The 22,064-nt window shown below is 49.1% G+C and overlaps 7 protein-coding genes across 7 annotated transcripts; 3 read left to right on the top strand and 4 right to left on the bottom strand.

Annotated features, from left to right (window-relative positions):
- Positions 1-404: 404 nt before the first annotated feature.
- Positions 405-825, top strand: BKA55DRAFT_685266 (uncharacterized protein; the record flags this gene model as incomplete). The annotated part of the gene is made up of 2 exons (XM_046198768.1): positions 405-621; positions 785-825. The coding sequence occupies 2 exons, from the start codon at positions 405-407 to the stop codon at positions 823-825; spliced, it is 258 nt and encodes an 85-aa protein (XP_046053512.1).
- Positions 826-3,308: 2,483 nt separating this feature from the next.
- On the top strand, positions 3,309-4,391 carry BKA55DRAFT_222436 (uncharacterized protein). Its single transcript, XM_046185242.1, has one exon. The coding sequence runs from the start codon at positions 3,412-3,414 to the stop codon at positions 4,168-4,170; it is 759 nt and encodes a 252-aa protein (XP_046053511.1). The 5' UTR covers positions 3,309-3,411; the 3' UTR covers positions 4,171-4,391.
- A 279-nt stretch (positions 4,392-4,670) lies between these two features.
- On the bottom strand, positions 4,671-5,231 carry BKA55DRAFT_685264 (uncharacterized protein; the record flags this gene model as incomplete). Its single annotated transcript, XM_046198767.1, has 2 exons — positions 4,671-5,003; positions 5,055-5,231. The coding sequence occupies 2 exons, from the start codon at positions 5,229-5,231 to the stop codon at positions 4,671-4,673; spliced, it is 510 nt and encodes a 169-aa protein (XP_046053510.1).
- A 1,401-nt stretch (positions 5,232-6,632) lies between these two features.
- On the bottom strand, positions 6,633-8,168 carry BKA55DRAFT_501958 (uracil-O(2)--methyltransferase; the record flags this gene model as incomplete). The annotated part of the gene is made up of 1 exon (XM_046186879.1): positions 6,633-8,168. One exon carries the CDS (start codon positions 8,166-8,168, stop codon positions 6,633-6,635), a length of 1,536 nt encoding a protein of 511 aa, XP_046053509.1.
- A 2,179-nt stretch (positions 8,169-10,347) lies between these two features.
- BKA55DRAFT_685262 (translation initiation factor SUI1) lies at positions 10,348-11,110 on the top strand (the record flags this gene model as incomplete). Its single annotated transcript, XM_046198766.1, has 4 exons — positions 10,348-10,375; positions 10,588-10,662; positions 10,820-10,912; positions 10,962-11,110. 4 exons carry the CDS (start codon positions 10,348-10,350, stop codon positions 11,108-11,110), a joined length of 345 nt encoding a protein of 114 aa, XP_046053508.1.
- Positions 11,111-11,882: 772 nt separating this feature from the next.
- BKA55DRAFT_685261 (uncharacterized protein) lies at positions 11,883-12,952 on the bottom strand (the record flags this gene model as incomplete). The annotated part of the gene is made up of 3 exons (XM_046198765.1): positions 11,883-12,128; positions 12,194-12,341; positions 12,573-12,952. The coding sequence occupies 3 exons, from the start codon at positions 12,950-12,952 to the stop codon at positions 11,883-11,885; spliced, it is 774 nt and encodes a 257-aa protein (XP_046053507.1).
- A 624-nt stretch (positions 12,953-13,576) lies between these two features.
- Positions 13,577-15,153, bottom strand: BKA55DRAFT_685260 (uncharacterized protein; the record flags this gene model as incomplete). The annotated part of the gene is made up of 3 exons (XM_046198764.1): positions 13,577-14,843; positions 14,901-14,963; positions 15,014-15,153. The coding sequence occupies 3 exons, from the start codon at positions 15,151-15,153 to the stop codon at positions 13,577-13,579; spliced, it is 1,470 nt and encodes a 489-aa protein (XP_046053506.1).
- Positions 15,154-22,064: the final 6,911 nt, after the last annotated feature.

The following is a 22,064-nucleotide window of genomic DNA, read 5'->3' as shown; positions in this document are numbered from 1 at the left end:
TGATATCCCTTGATGGTCATGTCGGATTCTCAGATATCGTTGTTGAAGTCTGCTTATAGACTCTTGGTTTGTTGGGATTGGGTTGAACGCAGCAGTGCCTGCTTTCACTATTGAAGCAAACACTCGTTCACCTTTCTCTATCAAAAGACCCTCGTTTTCTTATTGTCCCTGTTGCAATTATTCTCTCTCTATACTGCAAACACTGCGTCAATGAGAGGAAACCTCAATGAAGCGTTTGGCTCTATTGTCAACGCCGTTCGCTCCTTCTTTGCGACTTTCCTTCTATTTGAGACTGACCGTCACGACTTACAATCTCGTTCTTCTTCTTGTTTATCATTCATCGACATCTCAAGCTTCATTTGACTACTACAAAATACATACATCACTCTCACCAACTGTCTACCATGACGGACAACAACAAGAATGGCAAGAAGCCCGAGGAGAAACCTCTAAGTGAAGAAACCCGCGAAGACCTGCGCCGCATGACAGCCAGCCTCACTGATCAAACCACCATCGAGACGCTCTCCCGTGCCGGTATGATGGCCAAGAATAAGAGAGAGCAGTCGCACTTCACTCGTGAGAAAGCGGTCGCCCGCGTCGAGGCTGGGGAGAAGAAGGAGGGTGAGGCTGAGGGGGACAAGGAGGAGAACAAGAAGCAGATTTGAGTCTAAGGCACTTTGACGATGCGAAACTCGACCTGCAATGGTCGTTTGAGCTTTGATCGACTATCTTGAGGGTAAGATATATTCACTACTATCTTGAAAGCACACTAATAGTAAACTAGCTGTCCCGCCTTACAAGATCAACCAAGATACACAGACATAGGCCACGAGTTGCTATCCGAAAAGGACAATGGACCGAGAGATTGACGAAGGTCCAAGCGGGGGATCGGAATATACTGCGACTCGAGTGTGACTCACGAACTCGAGAGTTTCTTTTCTTTACTTTTTCTGTTCTTCTATCAATTTCCTTTGTCTTACATACTAGGGCATGGAGGAGCGTTTCTTTTTCTGTAACAACCCGCAAGAGGAAGCATGGCATGGGCATGGCAAGGAATGGAATCAGCGGGCATTGATCAACTGAGCACGAAAGAATAAGCTGCAGCACCGTAATCACGTTTCCTCCTTGAAAAAACCTGGTAAAGCGCTGTGAGTATGGAACATCCATGTGTATGTATGTGCATTAGCGCGAGACAACAATACGAACGGCCAACAGCATAGTACAATACCCGTTTGTACGTTTTGGAGGCTTGCATAGAGCATCAAATCATGGCTTTTTTGGAACATCATCAGGTCATTGCTTACAAGTCGATTCCCGTTTTCCAAGAGTTGAGACAGTTTGAGGCGACAAGTGGAGTTGCCTCAGGTAGGCTGTAGGCTATGTGATGAGTTCTCACGGGCTGCGGCTGCAGCTTCAGCAGCAAACGATGAGATCTGTCTCACCCAAGAATATGCTGTATCCTTTCATTTGATCGTCATTCACTTCAAGCCATGCCATGCAGTGTCACTCTCATTCGTTTGCTTACTCCGCCCGCATGCATACAAAATAAGCGCTTTCATGCTGTATCCCGTCTCACCGGTCTGGGGGAATGCATATGTAGTTGCGTTGCATTGGTAGGCGTAAATGTCAGTATCCTTTCAGCCTTTACACGGTAGAGACTTGTTATCTCTGTCTGCCCAAGTACCGACGGTAATAACAAGCTTGACTAATTAATTAAAAGCCAGACCCATATCAGCTTATTGTCAGGGGGGACCCTTGTTAGAGCAACCATATCCTGCAAGTACACGTCTTGGCGAGCCTGGACTCAACTCTTCTAGCCTCTCCGGCGTTTCAATCTCGCAATCAACTCTTAATTTGGGATCACAAGATAAACTGAAGGAGCTTAGCTTAACATTGACGGGATGAAGCAGGGGACTCGGGTCAGGATTCAAGGGTCAGGCCTCAAACTCCAAGATCGAATGACTTGATCATGACACGATCTCATCCAAGCACCCTCATCTCTTTAGCCTGGATCCGCCTGCAAACGATCTGTAAGCGAGGCCCTTCAGATCGGCGGGATATCGAATCAAGGCCAAGGGAGTATCCGGGATCTAACGAGACCAGACCCATCGAGCGATTTTCTTTATTTTTAAGTATCTGATATGAGACAAGTCCACTTCGAACCCGATCTTTTTCTCCGATCTCAGATACGTCCAGGGTCTATATGCCCCCTGTCTCTCTTACAGCCCATCGACCCGGCTGCAGCTCGATCGAGGCGCACAAGTTGCCATACAAGGGCTGATATAGAAACGGTGACACCCATAGTGCGGGCGGACTCTGCCGGATCAGTTCATCGCCGTTTTATGCCTGTTGGATAGTCTTTGGGGTGTGAGTCGCAACAAACGGCTGCGTACAGGACAGTATATCATAGCTCAGCCGTTAATTTATGAGCAAGGATGAGCACCCTCTCCTTCTGGTGACCGACAGACTCGGAAGTCCGAGCCGTCTGCATCTACCCATAGCGTAGCGTCCTGCACCTTGGAGAATAGAGGAATCGAGCTGCTGCGAGGGGGTTGATGTCAGTCGCTGCAAGCACGATTCGCCCCCGGTTGTCGTAGGCTATGGCACGTTCAAACGACAACTACAGTAGCTTATCTGAACTGCATGCATTGGGGGCAGATAGCCGTTTGCGCTTTCACCCTGGTCGACACTAGAAAAAGCAACCTCCCGAGACTTGCAGGGGACAACAAGACTCCTGAGGCGACGACAACTCTCCACTGTGAGATCGTCCTTACTATCCTGACAAGTCAACTGACAACATATTTGCTTCTACCCAGCGAGGCCGGGCCTATCATCACGAGCCTAACGATGTTGAGTAGGCGCAAAGAACACTGAGACGGAGAGAAAACGTGGCGGCGCCATCGATAGACCTTTAAGGCCTTCGACAGCAAGACTAATGCCGTTTCCCGCGGAGATGGAAAGGCGTCCCGTAAGGAAAGCCGTTGTTCCCGCTTGATAGTGGAGTTTTGAACTGAAACTCGAGGCAACGGATGCAAGATAGATGTAAGACTCTTCGTTTGCTCATGCCTGCAACTAAAAGAAAGACTCCGTAACACAAGGGAGTCGAAGGAGAAAACAGAAAGACCTATGAGTCGATGAATGATGTCCTGGTTTGCATCATCGTCTGTAGCCAGAATAAAGAAGAGATCCTCCTCCTTGTGCAACATATTCAAGCCAAGTCTCCCCAGATGGAAACCTGCTTTTCGTAACCGCCATCTCCAGCCTCCATCATTACACCACCTCACTCTTCGCCAATCAACATAAGAAACATTGCACTTATCCTCAAGCTCTATAGCTATCGCTCCTAACAGTTGCCGTCCGGCTACTTCCAGTTACCAACACCAAGCTTTGCCCAAGGGATAGCCCGCCACCATGTCCCAGTTTCAGTATCGTTGGGTCTTCGAGTATCCTCACGTGGGCTTGAACATGGTTTCTGAGTCTCCTCCTAAGCTCCACAATCTTCATGAGCCCAGTGAAGGTTCCGACCTCAAGCTAGACCCACACGCCTGTTCTCACGAAATTGCTTCGGATACCGACACAGATGATGAAGACAGTTTAGTTGACTTGGAAGATCTGGAACACAACAATCCTGAATCCGATAACAACCAACACAGTGCAGAACGTGGTCGCTGGCATCCGCATGCACTTCACTTCCTCGCTCAAGTTCCTCAAAGTGACGCCGACTGGTCCCGCTACCTCTCTAACAACGTCGATGTCCGCTCCTTGTGCTATCGTCTCAAGATACCCTACCTGTTCCCGGGCTTTCAAGCTCACCTCAATTGGCCACGGTTCTTCAACGAATGTACCTGGCATCTTGCCCGGGCTTGCAACAATCCCCCGCTTGGTTCCCTCTTCTCACTCATTTTCGTGGCTGCCTGCCATGTTGCGCTCATCGATGGCTGCCCGCGAGAGGAAGTGTACAATGGCCTGAGGGCTTGTGTGAGACAGTGCGGTATTTCAGAAGACGAATTAACGCTACCCATGTTAGACAGGGTGAGAAATGGAGTTATCACAGGCATCGGAATACTCAGAGAGTATAGTAAAGTGGTTGGCTGTCGTGCAAACGAAATTCCTTTGCATGGTAAGTTTGAAAGATTCCAGATTTTCCCCATACCAGAACTCTGTCCCTAAGTCTTCTCCAGCACACAATTGTCTCCAAGTGTTCCAATGTTGCAACCCTGCCTGCATCCGCCTCATTAAAGAGCAGATGTCATTAGGCTATCGGCCGACAACACCCCTCAACTCTGAATACCTCGAGATACCCTCTCTGGTTTATGAAGTGCTTGGGGGGCGGCACTCCAAGTGGGAGTAAGGTCTGTCCGTGTCCTCGCTGACTCTATCCTCATGCCTGACTATTGCTCATAGATACGAAGTCATCTACCATATCCTGTGCCCTCCAGAGACCGAGAGGATACATGTATATGGTAGTGTTGATATGACTAGTGTGATGGAATTCGATGAACGCGATGATGTTGTTGAATGGGATGGGAGCTTAGATACTGAGTTAACGTGTGTATCCAGTATCGCTGATAACTAGGAGGTGCTGTACACGTGGAGATTGAATAGATAAAAAGAATCCGCCATCTCAACCCATGTGTCCATACTCGCTGAGAGCTCTTGTGATAGAAGATTCACCAAACCTGACGTTTAGAGCAGGGTGCTGTCTGGAACAAGATGTAGATGAACCGAACACTCCCATTTCCCTGAAACTGGATCCCCATTTCGTTCAAGTGAATGACCGTTCGTGGATCCCAGTTATGCATGATGGCCTCATTACTTCCGCGTGGGATCAGTTCAATATGCGCATTTCGGTTGCTCAAGGGCACGAGCAGCGCAGTGGAATGATATCCCGGCCACAAGACGCTGCCTTTCTGCAGTCGGAAGGCTTCGGATCGGAAAAAAGGTCTCTGGAGATCTTGGATGACAGCACCACGGCTGGTAGCCCATCTCACAAGTGGTCCACTCTATTACATCTGGTCAGAAGACACTCGATTGTTACATATACTGAGACTTACCAGGCCCCGAATCACTTCATCACTCAATTCTGCACATGGCTTTTCCAAGCCATACGTGCCTAATCTCGATTGCTTCTCTCCAGGTGTCGAAGTGAGCACTTCCACGATGGCCTTTTCCTGGAGGGACTTGATGTGGTCATTGAAGCGGTAGACTTCGATGTAAGGCACCTGCGACATGGCTTCAGGGGTTGGGGGCGTGGGTTTTATTGGGCTTCTGGTTGAGGAGAATGCAACGTTTGGTGTTCAAGCGGATAGTAAAAGCACACTTGTTTGTGACTGTTGAAATTCCGTGATAAGAGCACTGGGACGAGGATGGAAATAACGGTGGAGAAACCCGGCGGCTTTATACTTATGTTTTATGAGGGAGCTGTAGCGTAGGCGATCAAGTATGTGAGCGTCGAGTTGCACTGCTGTCTGTTGGCTTCCACATGGGTATCTGCGACGCATAAGCAGCAGCAGAGCGGCAAGGTTCCTAGGGTGAGCCCGGTCTGTATACCACCATTATACTGTGCATCCGGCCTGAAGAGGTCCCTCGATAAGCATTGCATTGCATTGCATTAGTTCATCATTCGCTCGCTCCACGCTCCGGCAGCCCGGACCCTTGTGCCGTCACCCAAGGTGTCTCAAAACCTCGGTGGAAATAAGGGAGTGTCGCTTGGCGAACGGCTACCTGCAGGAGGATATTTCTAACATCAACGTTAGTGCAAGGAAGGTTCGTTTGCTGTCATTCGTCCGACAACGCGACCGGGGTGTTATGATGTTTGCTATAACATCCTGGTTCATGATGCATTTCGCTGATCAGCGGGAAGGGAGCTGCAGCCAACTGTTGAAAATTGGTCGAGCTGGTGCCGTGTCCAAATTCAAGATGAAAAAGAGGGGATACATTCTTGTTCAAGATAGAAAAAGGCGGGCCTTCATATGAGGCTGTCCCGTTCTCGTGGAATCGCACTAATCAATCCATGCTATGAGCAAGCAAAATCGAAACACTAATGACCCTCGCAAACTATCATCGAAACATCCCGCCCGGCAGCAGAGCCGAACGTCTAAGCGAGGATGAAGGTCATGGAACCGGATGGCGATCGCAAAATGATGGCTCGATTTTATTTGTCCAGCACATTTGTCCCAGGCTTATGTGTCTAATCCTGCCTATAACATGGCTTGTGTGGATTCCACATCAAGAAGCGGCTGCAGTACTCATGCATGAGCAAACGAAACTGTCACACTCTGGGACCAATGCGGACAATTTGCCTCGGTTATATGACGAGAGCGATACTGTGTGGGAAGCATTGGACAATCAGCTTTCGTATCGCCAATCCCTAATATACCCTAGGTCGTGCAGCTATTGAAGGCCGTGGACACGGACAGTCTGGAGTACCGACAGATCAAGAACGAATATTCTGAAGGTGGGGAGTTACTTAGTCGATCGGCTAGACGATCATCTGCTGCGCCCTTCTAGCCCCATTCGCCGCATGTATGGCATCAAGGTGCGTTTGCATATCTAGTTCATTTGCTGTTTGACAGGCCATGGGCAGCTTTGACTGAGGTAGCGTGGACAAGATTGTGTTCAGGTTGGTGTGCTCAGTGTCCTCTGGGGGACGACTTGAGCAGCTTAACAACATTGTCGTAATACCCTTGTACTCCTCCGTACTTCTGCAGTATCCCGTGTATATCGACCTCTTCAACCTCCCTTGTGTTCTCTCGGCCGACCAAGCCCGTGTTCCTTGTACTTGGTATCCTCAACATCTCCGTCTCAACGTTCCACCCGCAATCTTCCGCTATTTGCGTAACCCAGTCGACTAAAGATGCAAACATACTCTTTGATTTGGTCCTGTCTCGGGGCGGAGGTGCTCGCCATCTGTCTCCTGTAAGATTGTGGCTGCAACATGGTATCATGATGAAGGGGCATTGAGATATGGCGGCAAGAATTGGTGTCCAAGGTGTTAGCTCGTCGGCGTGGTTGGAGATTATAAATGTGCCCTTAGGGAAAAGGCCGTCATGAATATTTTCAGAGTTGACGACTCTCGTATCATCACTAGCTGTCTCCCTGGGAATGACACTGGGAAGTAAGAGCAACCTCTGGAGGGAATTCCCAGAGGGTGATCCTGGGAACGGTGAGTTGTACTGAGACCAAGACCTACGCTCGCGGGCATCGAAACCCCATCCAGCATATCCTTCCATCCTTAGGATATAAACCAGTAGCCCGTTTCCGCAGCCGATGTCCACAAATCCTGGAAAGCCCACATCGCTGTACATCTCTTTCCACAGCTCAATCAGAAATGCCGCGATACCGAGATCCTCGAACACATGTTTTGTGGGATCTGTAGTCTCAAGCCAGGACTTGACGAGAGCTCTGGCGTATTTGTTCTTAAGTTCAGAGTACTTATCCTGAAACCTCTCTCGGGGTACAATGACATCGTGATGAACTCTCTTGACGTAGCCTCGAGCGGTGCTGTGACCATGTTTGTGGATGGTCTGGAGAAGATGGTAAGCAATCCTCCCCAATTTTACTTGGTCGACCTCTTCCTCGCCTGTCTCAGGATCAAAGAGTGCAAAGTGGACGGATATGGTGCCTGTGTTGGTGGCTACATCCCATTCATGAAGCTGACTGATACCCTTGACCTTTGGGTGATAGAAGGGTAGGTCTGCAGCAGAGGAGGTATGCGGTATATACACGACCAGTGATCTTGACGGGGTGGCTTCCCCGTCAGCTTCTTGATCCTTATGACTACTGGAGTGATAGAAGGAGCATGTCTGGTCTAATGGAGCATCGCGAAGTGTGTTTCGGGGTATCAATCGGCGCACAATGGTTCTCTGCCGGCTGAATCCTTGGAAGTCTATAACCCAAGGGTAGCCTTGGATGATACCGTCAGCTTCAGGGGCAGAAGTCTGACTGTCATCATCGAAGAGAACATCTGCACGAAATAACCACTTGGAGTTGAGGTTTGGGTTCTCAACAAGGTTGAGCATAATCATGTCGAAATGCTGAGTCTCAAACGTGCATGTGTGGCGGCACATAGGTAACCAGGTAACTTCGCCGCAACGTTCGCGGATTACGGGCGGCGATCCCGGAGGAAACTCCTCGGGCTCGAATGGTGCTTTCTTTTGAAACTCCATGCTCAGTCAATATCCAGAAACGGAAGGGTTGCCGACAGGTCCGAAGATGCAGGCTGAAAAGTGGTCAGACACTGTCTGGTGCCAGCAGCCATGAGGTGCGTTCGGAGGGTTACCTTGACCCTACGGTGATCACCACCGTCAGAACGTACTTAATCGGATTTGGTCCGGGATTTAAGTTCCCCGGGATAGTGACGGTGGTCGTGGAGATCGCGAATGATGCGAGCACGTATTCAAGACTTCCTCCGAATAGGGCTAGCTGTGCCCCAGGATCTAGGCAGCTGAAGTTTGAAGCCCTGTTTAGTAGTCTCGGCTCCGGGAAGCGAAGTGAGATGGTTCGATCTAGGGCCCAAGAGCTGGGCGAAACACCCACTGATAATGACGAAATAGTCTACTGTAAGAAACATGTGCTTCGGTCTTGGGAAACGAGGCAAAAGTGGCACCGAGTTCTGTGGAAGCGGGCGGCGGGGTGTAGACTAGGGCTCAACCCAAGCTTGCGTGTGAGAAGGCAATGCCACGGTCAAGGGTAACAGAAATGAAACAAGGTGGAAGAGGTTATGCATTCCATGTAAGTCTGTACAATACAGTATGAGGTGGTGATCCGATGTTGCCTTGGTGGTTGCTTTACGAAAGTCCCCCGAGTTGGCAGCTACTTTACTGTTTCGTTCTTCCCTCACTCCCACATAGGTTGTCTATATCATAACGCGGCACGGAAGGAGCCTTCCGTGTTGACATCGCTGCTGAGATCTATAATATTTACCACCCCTGACCTGATTCTGGCAGGTACCTTTGTGGTGGGTTCTTTTCGGCTCGAAAACCAGAACATCTTGCTTGATCTGACCCATTTCTCTGCACTGTTGCGATTTGTTTGCATCATAAACTGGGCTAATAACTGCGTTTGGGTAAAAGTCACTGAGGAAATGCATGAACGAATCAGGAAGTTCAGGGTAAGTGGCGGTGTCGCTTCAAAGGCTGACTCTTATCTGAGTTGCGTCCTTCCAACCACATGTTGCATTGAGAAGAGTCACTCCGTCACTCATCACATCAATCCAACCCAAGGTATTGCAACACTGGCTTTTCGGATGTCAGGATGTGGTCCTGCGCGTCACAAGCGAAGCCCGTGTGACTTGCAGCAATAGTGACAACCAACAACTTCTGCTAGACCATCAGAGGCCTCAATACAACGCAACGCAATGCAATACAACACAACGCCGTACTTTTCAGTTGAACAAGGACTGCACAGGACGATGAAATCACAGGTATCATATCACAATATGTACCAAGGCGCAGTGCATCCAGCCAACAAAATGCCCGACAAATGCTACCTTTCCAAGATATGTGCCTAGAGACGGAACGCCATAAGGTACCCGGTGAGCTTTCACTCAACAACAGGCCTCAATCGATTGAATGCGATTCAAAGGAAGCTGGATTCGGGGGTAAGACATCTGCCGCTTTCAACGGGCTTCCCGAAATAAAGAAAGGACCAACGGTGGCTGGGCTGGGCTGGACTGCCGTGTATTGGTTGGAGCGTCCGGTAAGCTACTCCGTAGATCTTGGCCAATATCGCGGCTCGAGAGAATGACTGCTTGCACCAATGGCAGTGGGAAATATCGCATCGATTTTCAACTTCCAGAAAATGCCTTGCCTGCTAATTTGTACTTCTGAAAATAATCGATAAACAAAAGTGTAACATAAATAATGGAAATTATAAGGAATATTTTATTCGCAGTTGCCCTCAATAACCTATTTTCAACTTCCATTGCGTTACCGCCTAGCCACTGTGTGATTCAGAGCCCCATTCATAGATAACAGTGGATGTTCACCGAATTCATCTCACAAGGCTTTCTGCCTGAATATTTAGGCCAACACGTGAGCCAATGGCACGCCCGTGCTGCCTCCTGCCTCCCACCAAAGCCTAAAGCCCACTTACTCATCTTTGCCCCTCCCCCTTCTACCAAACTCTCCCGACTCTTTCTTCTCCCTAACAACGTCACCAACACAAATACCCGCAAACTCCAAAGACTTTGCAACCTTGCAAACCTCGTCGCTAGACATCCTCATCGCTTACACGCACTACTCGACACTTCCACAGCGAGGCGCTATATTGCCAGCGGTCGCTGAAAACATCCTCTTCCCCTTTACAAAACCCATTTCCCAAGGTCACCCCAGTACCTCCGAGTTTATGTCCATCGAAAATCTCAAGACCTACGGTGAGTCTCTGCTACCCTTGAGAAATCTTCTCCCCGACTCCGGTCTTCATCTGCGCGGATCGTCTCGACTATCGGATATTGACATGCCGTCTCATCCTTTCGTACCTGCATTTGTTGCCGCCAAGCCACATGTTGAATCTCCACTCATCTCCATATCCCATCACAACAAATACGATTTTGAGGAACACCATAACTAACCATCGCGACACTAGACCCCTTCGCCGAAGCCGACGAGGACACCGGAGAAACCAAGCAGACGCAGAATTACATCCATATACGCATTCAGCGTAAGTCACCTTCTACTCCAGCCTCGCTAGCCATGGGCGCATTAAGTATCATATCACACACCAACCTCACGTGAGATTGCCGTGTGATTGAATGAATCCATGTTACACCTGGCTCTAGGTAGCATCGCTTTCGCGTACAATGCTAACATGTCTCCAGAGCGTAATGGACGTAAGACTTTGACCACTGTTCAGGGTCTCCCCAAGAAATTTGACCAGAAGAAGATTCTTAAGGTCATCAAGAAGAAGTTTGGTAAGCTCCACACTCCGCCGCCGCCGACTACGAGGCTAATGCGAACCAGCCTGCAATGGCACTATTGTCAACGACTCCGAGATGGGAGAGGTGATCCAGCTCCAGGGTGATCAGCGCAAAGATGTTCAGGAATTTCTCATCGACAAGAAGGAAGGCCTCGAGCTAGATGCCAAGACCATTAAGGTCCACGGTTTCTAAAGCTCTGCATGCCCCGTCGTCCTGTCAGTCGCCGTTCCCGGGCGTCTTGACGTAGAGGGACAGGGACGCATGGCCTCCCCGGCTTGTGCCTTTTCCGGACGTGTTCTCTTGCTCTCGCAACAGACACACCGAGGCTCGGCTCCGATTACTCTAGGACGACGGGCATCCACTCAGGGCGAGTTTTACTCCTGGTGGCTTTTTTGGAAGAGTATTTATTCTTATGCTGCGCGTTCTGCAGCAGGTGGATGATAGCTTCTCGGCATCCACCTTGCTCACGTGCACGAAGACGAGGCTACGGGCAAAGCATTTGTTACTCAGACATGGCTTGTCAGTCACTCGTTAGTCAGATATGTCTACATGGGCAAGCCCCGCAGTAGTCTCAGGCAAATACAAAGTCGATTCCGAATCCTTGACGTTTAAAATTGATGTGAATTTGTTTCAATCCTAGTTGTGGTGGTAGATTGACGTCAGAGCCCACCCGTAAGGCACGGCAACTGGAGTCGTGCTAACCAAAATCCAGGCTTCAAAGCTACACACTGCTTGGATATTACAGACTATTGTATACATGAGTTTTCGGTTACAGCTACAGCCACACAGAATAATCAGACATGGACAGCCCTAGCGTGGGCGGGGATATCGGAATTCCAAGAGAAACAAAAAAAGTCGCTGAAAGTCATTCGTTAAGGAAAATAACAACGGTTCGCCTGCTCTCGTATGCATACACAAATACAGAGGCATTTCATTCGCCTGAAGACAGCTGTGAAGTCCTGTTCTACAAGTCTTCATGCTGCTCGATGCTTCCCCTGATCTGAGTGATTACGCGCGATGCCTCGTCAAAGGCGCGCCGACCAGAAGCTACAATTGGCATCTGGGGGTAGTCAGGTGTGGACTGATGAAGGTGTACCAGCAGAGTCACCATGGTGATGGAACAAGCTATGGAGAAGACGTTGATAGAGGTGGACGTCTCCTTGCGAATGTTGATCTTTTGGTGAGTGATGTGGTACATCATGGTAAGAGTCTGAGGCGTAGTTGTTAGCTAGTAAACCTTGGTTGCGGTGAGTGCCGTGTGCGGGGAAGACATACAGTGGCTATGCCAACCCAGCCTGGGAGGAGGAGACGAGGGTCTTGGAAACCACCCGTGAAAGAGAGCACAAACGCAGTGAGATATGCGTTACAAAAGTTGGTTGTGAGCAGCCGAACCATTGTTGCTTGTGGGGTGTAATTGATGAGCCTGTGAGCTAGTTAATATGGTGGTGTATGGCGAGACAGGTCGCAACAGGAATGACGGGATAGCCTACCATCTGGACATCAGACAGTCTGTGAAGAAGAATGATAAATATCCCGAAGCAAAACACTAAGCAACGTCGAGCATATCAGCACAGCACTTTTTGGCTTTCGATCTCCTCGAGGGATCTCCCAACGCACCCATATAGTTGCGAGCCCAGTCTCAGTCAGGGCGTACCGCGGATCTGCCTCGACACTCATAGCCACAGATCCTCCCGTCGTTGAAGGCACAACAACTACAATTTCTGGCCCTGGCAAGACACGTAACAGCAGTTGAAGCGCAGAAGGCAATCCCCACCACAACGCCGGCAGAATAGAGAAGAGCCGCAAGGCAAAAAGCCACGGGTGCCATGGCTTCGGAACATTAAGAACGACGGCGACACGGGGCTGGAGAAGAGAAGGATGAACGGGACCATCGATCTCAGGAGGAGCTGTCGTTGTCGTGGGCGGTGGCGGCGGAGATTTGCTAGACTTCGAGGTCACGGGCGCAAGCGGTTGTGGAGGTAAAGGTAGATGGCCTGTAGAAGAGCCCCGACGAACGGGGGGAGGATTGGCCATCTCACATCGATCGTTCAGGCCATCTGAAGCAATTCGCGATCAATTGTGTGGGAACTAAAATTACAAAGACCAACAAAAAAAAAAAAGGAGGGGAGAGAAATCAGGTCGACGCAAGGGGGGGCAGCCTTGGTAAGGCAGCTGTTGGTGATGGCGTCAAAGGAGGAGGACAAGCTGCAAACTGCCTGCACAATTCAGATTGAACCGACAGGGGTCGTGGGGGTCTTGCCATTGGAAGTGGGAACACAGGACCCTTTCCGACGTGGCTAGTGGAAGCTGGATCACACCTATGGGTTAGGGTTGACCGTGGCAAAGCATGGCTGCATGGATATCTCGAGTATTAAATTTCACGGCCAAGAAATTCATACTTATGTAGTTTGATTGATCTCTCAGATATATGCAAATATTGAAAATTGTCTCGATAAATCGCCAGTGAGCATCACATATCTCACAAGGTTAATGCAGCTTCTTATAAGCTTGACCAAACTCCGTTTTCCTGCTCTTACAGGCCCACCATGCCACGTACATCCAAGTGATTCTTAACTCCTCAAAATCATAATAGATAACACCGGCAGCAAGTCAAAAGATTCCCATAAAAACATAAATGTGACCCATCATCTCTTCCTGTTATCTCGCTTCGTATTGATCATTGCCCACATGTTTGGATCGCTTCGGGGGAACATTGCTGTTCGTCCGACTAACCTCAGCCGAAATACTCGCAAGACGCTTTTTGCTTTCATTCCGTTGCAACCCGGCAAGTGCGTCCATCAACTGGGTGCGAGAAGAGTCAATGCTCAGCTTCTGGTCGTCGCTCTCGTCGCTATCAGTCTCCAAAAGCACCTCGTCATCCACACCCACATGTTCTGTCGAAGGCGGTAAACCAAGATCCTCCTCTATCAACGGGACCTGCTGCCGCATCCATCGTAAAAGCACTTGGTGCCTCTGGGCTCCACGCCTTGCCTCGCGATAGGCACAAGTAGTCTGGAGAAACACCTTGATCGCATCCTTCCGACGTTGGAAATAATCAAACGCTTCCATTGCAGAGTCAAGCTTGGCTTGGGCCTCAAAGAGCTTCCGTTGTGCTACTGCTCCCCTGACACATGGGTTCAGCAGATCCCGTTCCGCTAACAAGACACTTGAACTGGCTACCTCCACAGCTTGTCTTAGATTGGTCCTTTCACCATCCGGTGATGATGTATATCCTGCGGCTTCAATCTGATCTCGGTCTTCGTGCGATTCTAGCATATTGGAGTCAACGAGTGTCTGCCAGGCGCTTTCATACTGTTGGTTATAGCGCTTATACCACGAGTACTTTTTGCGTTCTGACACCTCAAAGCATAGATACTCAAGCCATTGTGATAATGGATCCTGGTCTGTCGGATCTTGTTTCATATGAAGTAGCGTGGTGAAGGACTGTTTAGAGAGGCACTTAGTACATCGCGCCAGGTATTCGTCAAATGTGTCCCGGTTTCGTCTAACTCTCAGCTGATAACGGCAAAACTGGTTCCACCTTTCCAACTGACGTTCAAACACCATCCATTGTTGCGTCCCTGATCCGGCAGCGTCTTGTTTCCAGTACTCAAGAAGCTCGGCATGGTTTTCTGGATTCTGGGCGACTTGGTCAATGAGCTCGCTGGAATACCAGGGGCGTCCTCCAGCTTTGGTCAGTAGGTCATGGAACGCCCTCTCGCGTTTGATGTCGTCGGTATATTGCTCATCAGGAGACAACGGGGCCTTGACCTGGGGAATCGGGGAAACTCTCTCGGTAGTTGTTAGAGTTGTACTAGACTCATAATCCGGGTTCCACCATGGCAGCATGCCCATGTAACTGCCGGACTTGTCAACTGGGCGTACTACGCTGGAGATGTCTGGCAGAAGATCGCAATAGAGAACCCTGGGGATCATCAGAGAATGAAAAAGACAGGTAGAGACGCATGAGAGATGGGGTTACCCGTACTGTAGTCCGTCTCTCATCCAGCGGGTGACCTTGTCTTGCCCTTGGGCCTCGAGGGATCTGAGCTCAATGTCAGACGAGTTCAAGAAGGAGTCAGAGCAAGAACTTACAAGCGTCTCTCGTTTTGCTGCCGTTCATCTTCTTCCTCAGACCACTTTACGGCTTTGAAGACGTGATCCATCGGTTGGTCTCTGGATTTGGCGACTGGGACTGGTATAAGTGTGACTGGCGGGCTTTGAGGCTTGTCCATTTGGTGACTGTAGTTTCGGCGGCTTCTCTTTTGTTTGTCAAGTCAGAATTGACAAAGTGTCCGTGTGACAAGCTGAACTGGATGATACCGCACATTAACGGTGTACGAATGCGCTTGTAAAGGAAAGACGAAGGGCCGGTGACGGATGAAAGATGCCACAAGTGAATGCGTCACAGATGAATTTTGAGTGAGACAAGGGGAGAATGGAGCAGATGAAGCAAGACAAATACGGGACGGATCGTGAATGTCCTGAGGCTGAGCCTCCCTAATGGCCGAGAAGCCAGCCTTAAGGTAAGGCAATTTGTTTTTTCCCTCTTGCCTTCCCTTTCATTTCCAGCCCAAGTAGGGAAGTTGCATGTAAGGTCGTACGCACGACCCTGCTTGGCTGTCGCAGAATGTGAATTAATGACTGGAAAGCGCGGCCCAAGGACCAAGCGCCCCTGTATCTGAAGTCCGGGCGAGCACTCCCATGATCCGCGCCCTGCAGCAACAAACCTAAAGATTGGAAAGACACGACCCGGGTAAGTATCCGCGATTAGCGTCGGGCAACTTTCATTGGATGCCGACTGAGTGTTCTGGCATCTGGGCTCCAGGGAGGGGTGCCCGCTGTGGGGAAGATGGAAGAAGCCGCCCTGGAATCGAAGCCTTCTATCCATTCGATTGTGTCACTGTTTCCATCAGTGAAGTCTCAGTCTCAGTCTCATCTTTACCATTGCCGCGGGTTAAGCGCCAGAAAGTTCTAGGCAGCTGTCAATCTCTTAGCTTCAAACGATCTCAAGAGACCCTTTCTCATGCCTCGGCTCAATCGTATAATGTCCATGTTATCATCACTGTTACCCTGGTCCCTGACCCACGCACCATAAAGAGTATGCAGCTCATTCATGGCCTCGTGCATTTCCATTGCCACAAGGGACAGCTCAAAAGTTGGAAGTGACGACGAGTTCCTTACATGCATCATTCTGTTCTTGTGACCTCTTCCAAGTTTCCAGGTCCCGTCTATCCCATCTCATCTCCCTTGCTTCGTATCTAGTAGCATTGACCTCTCTCTGTTTTTGTCATCAAATCCCATAAAGTGGAAACTGATGATGAAGCGGCCCTCGCTGTTTGATATCCATTACCAAGCGCGATATCCTCAGATAGATAATCACCGAGTTCGTGCCGGTCTCCATACTTACACGAGAGATTGTCTCTCACTCCAGGTTTGATCCAATACAGGCTCGGGGATTGAGGAAATTTTGAGATTTCGACCAGAAGTGTCTAGATCGGTCTCTGATGGTTATGGGGAACCCTGTAGTCTCTTTAACTGGTCATTCTTTGGTCCTTTGATCAAAGGCCTCAAGCCTTTTTGCATCCCGAACATAGTAGTGATGAAACCAAGCTTTTGACCCCGTTTGGCTCATTTCCTGAAGATCCATGAACTACGAGATACTACGCGACAAACAACACATAACATAAGTTTTTAGGTTTTTTTTTGGCTCCAGATCCCAATTGGTACACTGTTGAATGGGCGTTGACGGAGTATCCAGGGACTTGTTCTACTTGGTCCATTTGGTGGTTGCCTCCGTCATGTCGAGATCCAATGCTTACCCTAGAGAAAAAAAGGTGCCAGTTCACTTACACGCATTCTCACCCGGCTTTCATTAGCTGAATTATACAATGACAAAGGAGAAGGTCCTTTTACAAGTGGGATGATTTAAGTTCATATCGGTACTTTTTTCTTGTTGTCTATTGATACTAGGTTACGAACATGCTCACTTGCATTGAACTAAATTGAAGGCCGGAGAGTGGCAACAACCAGTAGCATCAATTCCAACTGATGACGGTTACTAAGAATATTTTTTACCTCCATCTCTATCACGATGTAGCCGATTCTATGAACCCCGGTTTCCTTCCTTCCATCATGGAGTCGCAGCTGAATGGTCTCTGGCATCATCCATGCGCTTGGATTTACAATGCCAGTGAAATCTCAGAGCGCGCTGAAGCAAGCACATCCCTGAAGCCTTGCTATGGGCGGTAACATAATTCAGTATTCTCACGATGGAATTGGACCACTGTCAGCTCGGAGGAAAGCTCGTGGACGTCGTGGGCTGTATCCATTAATGAGCACGCCCAGTCTTCGAGCAATGCAACGCCTACCAAGAGCGCCCAAGACCAAACTTCGCTGCGCAGAGCTCGAGTGGTATTTAGTGAGTCCGAGGCCAGGTTTCGAATGGAACTGATCCGCTCTGCCGTGTTCTCGTAGGGTGGTAGGGGGAAAGGGTGAGCCGCCAGGACAATCCGCTGGGGGCAAAGTAGAAGACACCACGAATATTCGTTTCTGGGTGTCTGGATATTTGATAGGACTGCAACAAGGCTTTCTTGGAAGAATACTCGTGTTGAGTTTCCCAGGGAGCTGAAGGTGAATTGCTCGAGCGTTATATCGATCTCGATTTCGGAAGAAGGGGAAGTTACTGCCGTACATTTCTCAAGTCAGCATGGGCCAAATTATCCTAGACGTGATGAGAACCAGGGATAGTGAACTCGAAAGAAGACAACATTTTCTGATCAAACCATCTTCAAAATCTCCCAGTCTGGTTCGATTGGGAAGGCTCAGGAGACTTTGTTCGAATGCCCTGTGCCTCATACATCCTCACATTTTGGCCACTTGCTTTTTCCCTATATTGGTTCTTTAAAGCTAATGTATTTACCACAGCGCTCCAATATCTGTATCTCGATTAGTCGTCAGTTGTATGTACGAACAGAAACCGTAACGGGCCCTGAACAGGATAACGAAAAACACCACTGATCTTGGAATACCGTGCTGTTTGTGAGCTTGTTGGCAGTCTGAAGCTGAAGCACACGGTGTCTGTTAAACTCACAAGAGCCTTACTGAGATATACTCTCTCTTTGAAGTTCTCTGTATGGGTATCCTGCGTGCTTCATACCGAGGGAGCACCATGTCGACTCCTTTCCCAAGCGCCTCCGAGGAGATGAGCGGGGTTTGATGCCACTCGAATCTTGTAGAGCCATCCTACAATAGTATGAGTCTTAATCGGCAAAAGAATGAATTCGGCACATAAGTTAGTTAGAGCTATGAAACTGGAGAAGATAAGTGTTGGAGAATGTCGCCAACTCAGGGGTAGACAACGCTCCTTCTCGGAGGCACAGAAAAGCTTCTCCCACAGAAACCTCAAACATATTTCTATGGACACACAAGCATTTTGATAAGTTCCAAGTCTCTTTGACCTGATTATAGTATCATTGAATGTCTTGTAGGCAGGCAATGGCTGACCAGTTCCTCAAACTTTGGCCGCCTGATGCCCGGACTTCTTTAAACGCTTCGTAGCTCGAGCCTGATATCTAATCGACTGTCGTAACATGTTTCAATGGTATGTGTCGCATCCAGAAGTAATGTGCTGAGGTTTGATTCTCGGATTGGTTCTTCAGGGTGCGTTCTTTCTCAGAGTTGACGGGCAGCTGTAAGGATTCAACTGCACAACATCCGTTAGCTCAGAAATTGAGTTTTGGAAAGTATTGAGGATAACAGGTGGATGGACTTTGAGGCCGCCTACTGAGTGCAATGTGAAAGATAGTTTGAGTGTGTAAATGGAGCCTCACCGTGGAACCCCTGAGATCCTTACTCGCTCTCAACAAGATGAGAAAAGAGGGCGAGAAAGCCTGGCTGAACAAAATGTTTCGAGTTATTTGATGAGCGCCTCTGATAGTAAGTCCGGAGACAAGCCAGCCCCTGAGTGTTGGGCGAGGCGTGTAGATATATGAGGTTCTCACACAAATAGCCTTTCTTGAGCGCTCTTCATGAGCATATAATTTCTCAAAGCCGGAAAGGTCCTGAATGATTTCAGCGAGCCTGGTGACGCGAGTTCTTCAGGACAAATAAGCTAGTTCTTGGGATACTCGGTTTAGACGGTGTTGGTGCTACTCGTGAACGAAGGGGGATCGAGACTGGTTATGGGAATCTTTTGTCGGAAAAGTAACGGCCAAAGCGTACAAGCCCCTGAGAAAATGGTTAGCAATGGTTTATGCCGAGTGAGTTGGTTTCTAAAGCTCCAAGGGAAATCGTTCCGCAACCTTGAAAGAAAAGGATCATGCCAAAGAACGTATTGAAGCGATTGTATGAGGGCCGAATGTGTATGAAACATAACACGAACCTGTGGTATCACTGATGTGTCCTCGTCAGTTTAGTCAGAGGCATAACCCGTTCTTTGGGCTTCTGTCGTGAGCCCCTGAAGGGTCTTTTGGTAAACCTGGATGTCCTCCAAAGAGTACTGGAGAGCTTATTGCTTTCAACGCTTCATCCAACAAAGGGTATGGAGAAGCCATTCACTTTCTGACAGTCAAATTCGATATTGTTGTAAGATCCCATGGTTTCACTCTGCCTTGGTCACAGCCACCGCTGAACGAAGCTGTGAACAACGACTAGCTCAGTGAGCTCTAAGTGTAAAAGCAATTTGACTCTGTCCATCGTACCAAGGCCAGGTCTTGGGATTTAGCTTTGCGGTATACCGGCCCTCCAGCCCCAAGGTCATGGATTTGGCCAAGACGATTCCAGCGAAGTCATTGTAGAATACCCAGACGGCGATCTGGTCATCGATGATTCTCATGCGCTCAAGGACGAACGAAGCCGCCTTGGCGGGACCAAAGGGGGAGACAATGAGTTGGAGTCGGTGCGCATCGGTATTGCCTGCAGCTCAGGGGTCTTTCTTCTTGGCTTGTAATAAGAGGGTGTCCGATGGTGCAGACAATGAATGTGTGTCTGTCGTGGAAATGATCCGACTGTTCCTAAGCTCCTTGAGCTGCTCGTTGGACATAAAAGTAACTGTCAGACAACGTTTCCACAGGCAAGGAGAGGACTGAGGCTTCCAACTTACAAACTCAACCCAACGTAACCGACCCCCCTGAGGGATGGCCGTCATACTCATCAGATCTTGCTGTCTGCATCTCTAAGAGCAGGCCAGGCGCCATGTCCAGTGCTCCTGGGTAGGGGGTATCGGGGACGCTGTAGGGTGTCTCCAACTGTCAGCTTATGCTATACCGTCTTGTGTCGCCAGGGGCCATGGGAGTCTGCATTGCTAGAAGTCCTTGTCAATATACTACCCACCAGAGCCTCAGGGTGTGAGATGCCCTCAGTTGTACGAAGAGGAGACCGAGACCTCGACTGACGCCTCTATGAAAGCAACCGCCGCCTTGATCCCAATGGCCGCACTCTGCACTTGTGTTGACCCCGGGCAGACTCAGCGAGCTTCACGTTACCTCTGAGATAATTAATTCTGTTATTGAGTGAAACCAAGCTCACTGTCGACCAAGGAAGGGCTGGCGATGGCTACAGAGGACTCACACGGCAGTATTCGCCGCCTTTCGGGCGGATTATCGCCCAACCCCTGGGAAGCGACGAGCGCTTGAGTGCTCACTAAATATTGAGTCTGTAACTGATCGAGGAAGACGGATGTGTTGATCTTGACTTGGCGGTGCAAGCTGCTGATGGTTCTTCCCGGTCGGCGGTCGGTAGCGCCTCAGGAGCATGATGTCGACATCAGCCCCTGGTATCTCTTTTGAAGAGTAACAGCAAGTGGCATGGCTATCATAAGTCAATAAGACAATGCGAGAGAGTTCTCATGTACATGAGAAGACTGCAGAGGGATCTTTACAGTGGTGATGTAGTGTAACGTCATGCCAGGTGGGGAGGGTCGTCCACCGCCAACTTGAGTGATCTTCAACATGAAGACATACGGAAGCTCCAAGAATGATAGAGCATGCTTGAGAGACTTAGAAGTATCGTGGATCTTTATGGGAAGGATAGATAATGGTGTGTTGGTGCAAGGTGGTGGAATTACCACTAGGCGCTGTAGACCTGAAAATGGCTGGTATGGGTCCAAGATTGATACCTCACGAAATCAGCGGAATTATTTCACATGGGCAGTACAAACAGCGTCACAAAGGTCTGGTGAGAGTACAGAAACAAAATGCTAGCAGGTCAAAGGATTGTTGAAGAGTGTTTGCTGTTTGCAGCCTGTCATTCTTTTGTCTTGCTATTTTTCTTTGACATTTAGTATTTTACCTGCAGTTCTACGATTCACAAATATGCATTCACAGAAGACAATAGAATTTCAACCTAGTTAGAAACACAGTTTCTTTTCAGGTACACTTCCAGTGGAGTAGGTATATGGGTATACTTATGGCATTGCAAGACTCATGAATTCTTGTAGGCCTATGACATGCAGTCTACGCAAACCTTAGTAGTTTAGTCCCTAAGAGACATCATTCAGGGGACATAGTTCTCGTGTAACAGTTGATGTTAGCCCATATGCGAGAAGTCGCCGCACCCGCCGACGTCGGTATCCGGCATGATGCCATGTCGCTTCAACACCATAGCTGCTTCACAAACACATTAAATCACATAAATGAAGTTTGAACATGTATTCGTAGCACCAGGGGTCATATTCTGATAGTTTGCATCACCAAATCTTCATTCTTCGTAGGTCCAGAGTGATCTGTCGTAGCAGTCGGAGTACAGACAGTACAACTGAACTTGCCCTACCCCTGGATCCTATGTTTCACCGTGTCGTGCCCCTACCGCCGATGTGCTCACCGGGGCCTGGCTCTCTACTGTATCTCCACCCCGCTCCCAAGCTCACAACTTCTCCCCCTCTTCTCCTCCATCATCACCAACAACAAGCACGGTAAGTCCTTTGTTTTCAACAACGCCACCATATCACAGCTCATATCGAATACCTTCTTATCAAGAAGATCATTTTCATCATCTTCATCGTTTTCTCGCGTTCTGGCACTTGTTGTTGCCCCTTCACTCGTTGCCGTTCGCGTGATCCTCTCTCTCTTCTCGCGAGGAGATCACGAGCTTCGCCTTCGCAACTCACCACACAACACATAACAGACTTCAGAATACGATAAATACT

This window comes from Fusarium redolens (assembly GCF_020744475.1).
Source record: "Fusarium redolens strain MPI-CAGE-AT-0023 chromosome Unknown BKA55scaffold_3, whole genome shotgun sequence".
In the NCBI taxonomy this organism is placed as follows: Eukaryota; Fungi; Ascomycota; class Sordariomycetes; order Hypocreales; family Nectriaceae; genus Fusarium; species Fusarium redolens.
The sequence above is the reverse complement of the archived record's forward strand: the minus strand, read 5'-3'. Positions and strand labels throughout refer to the sequence as shown.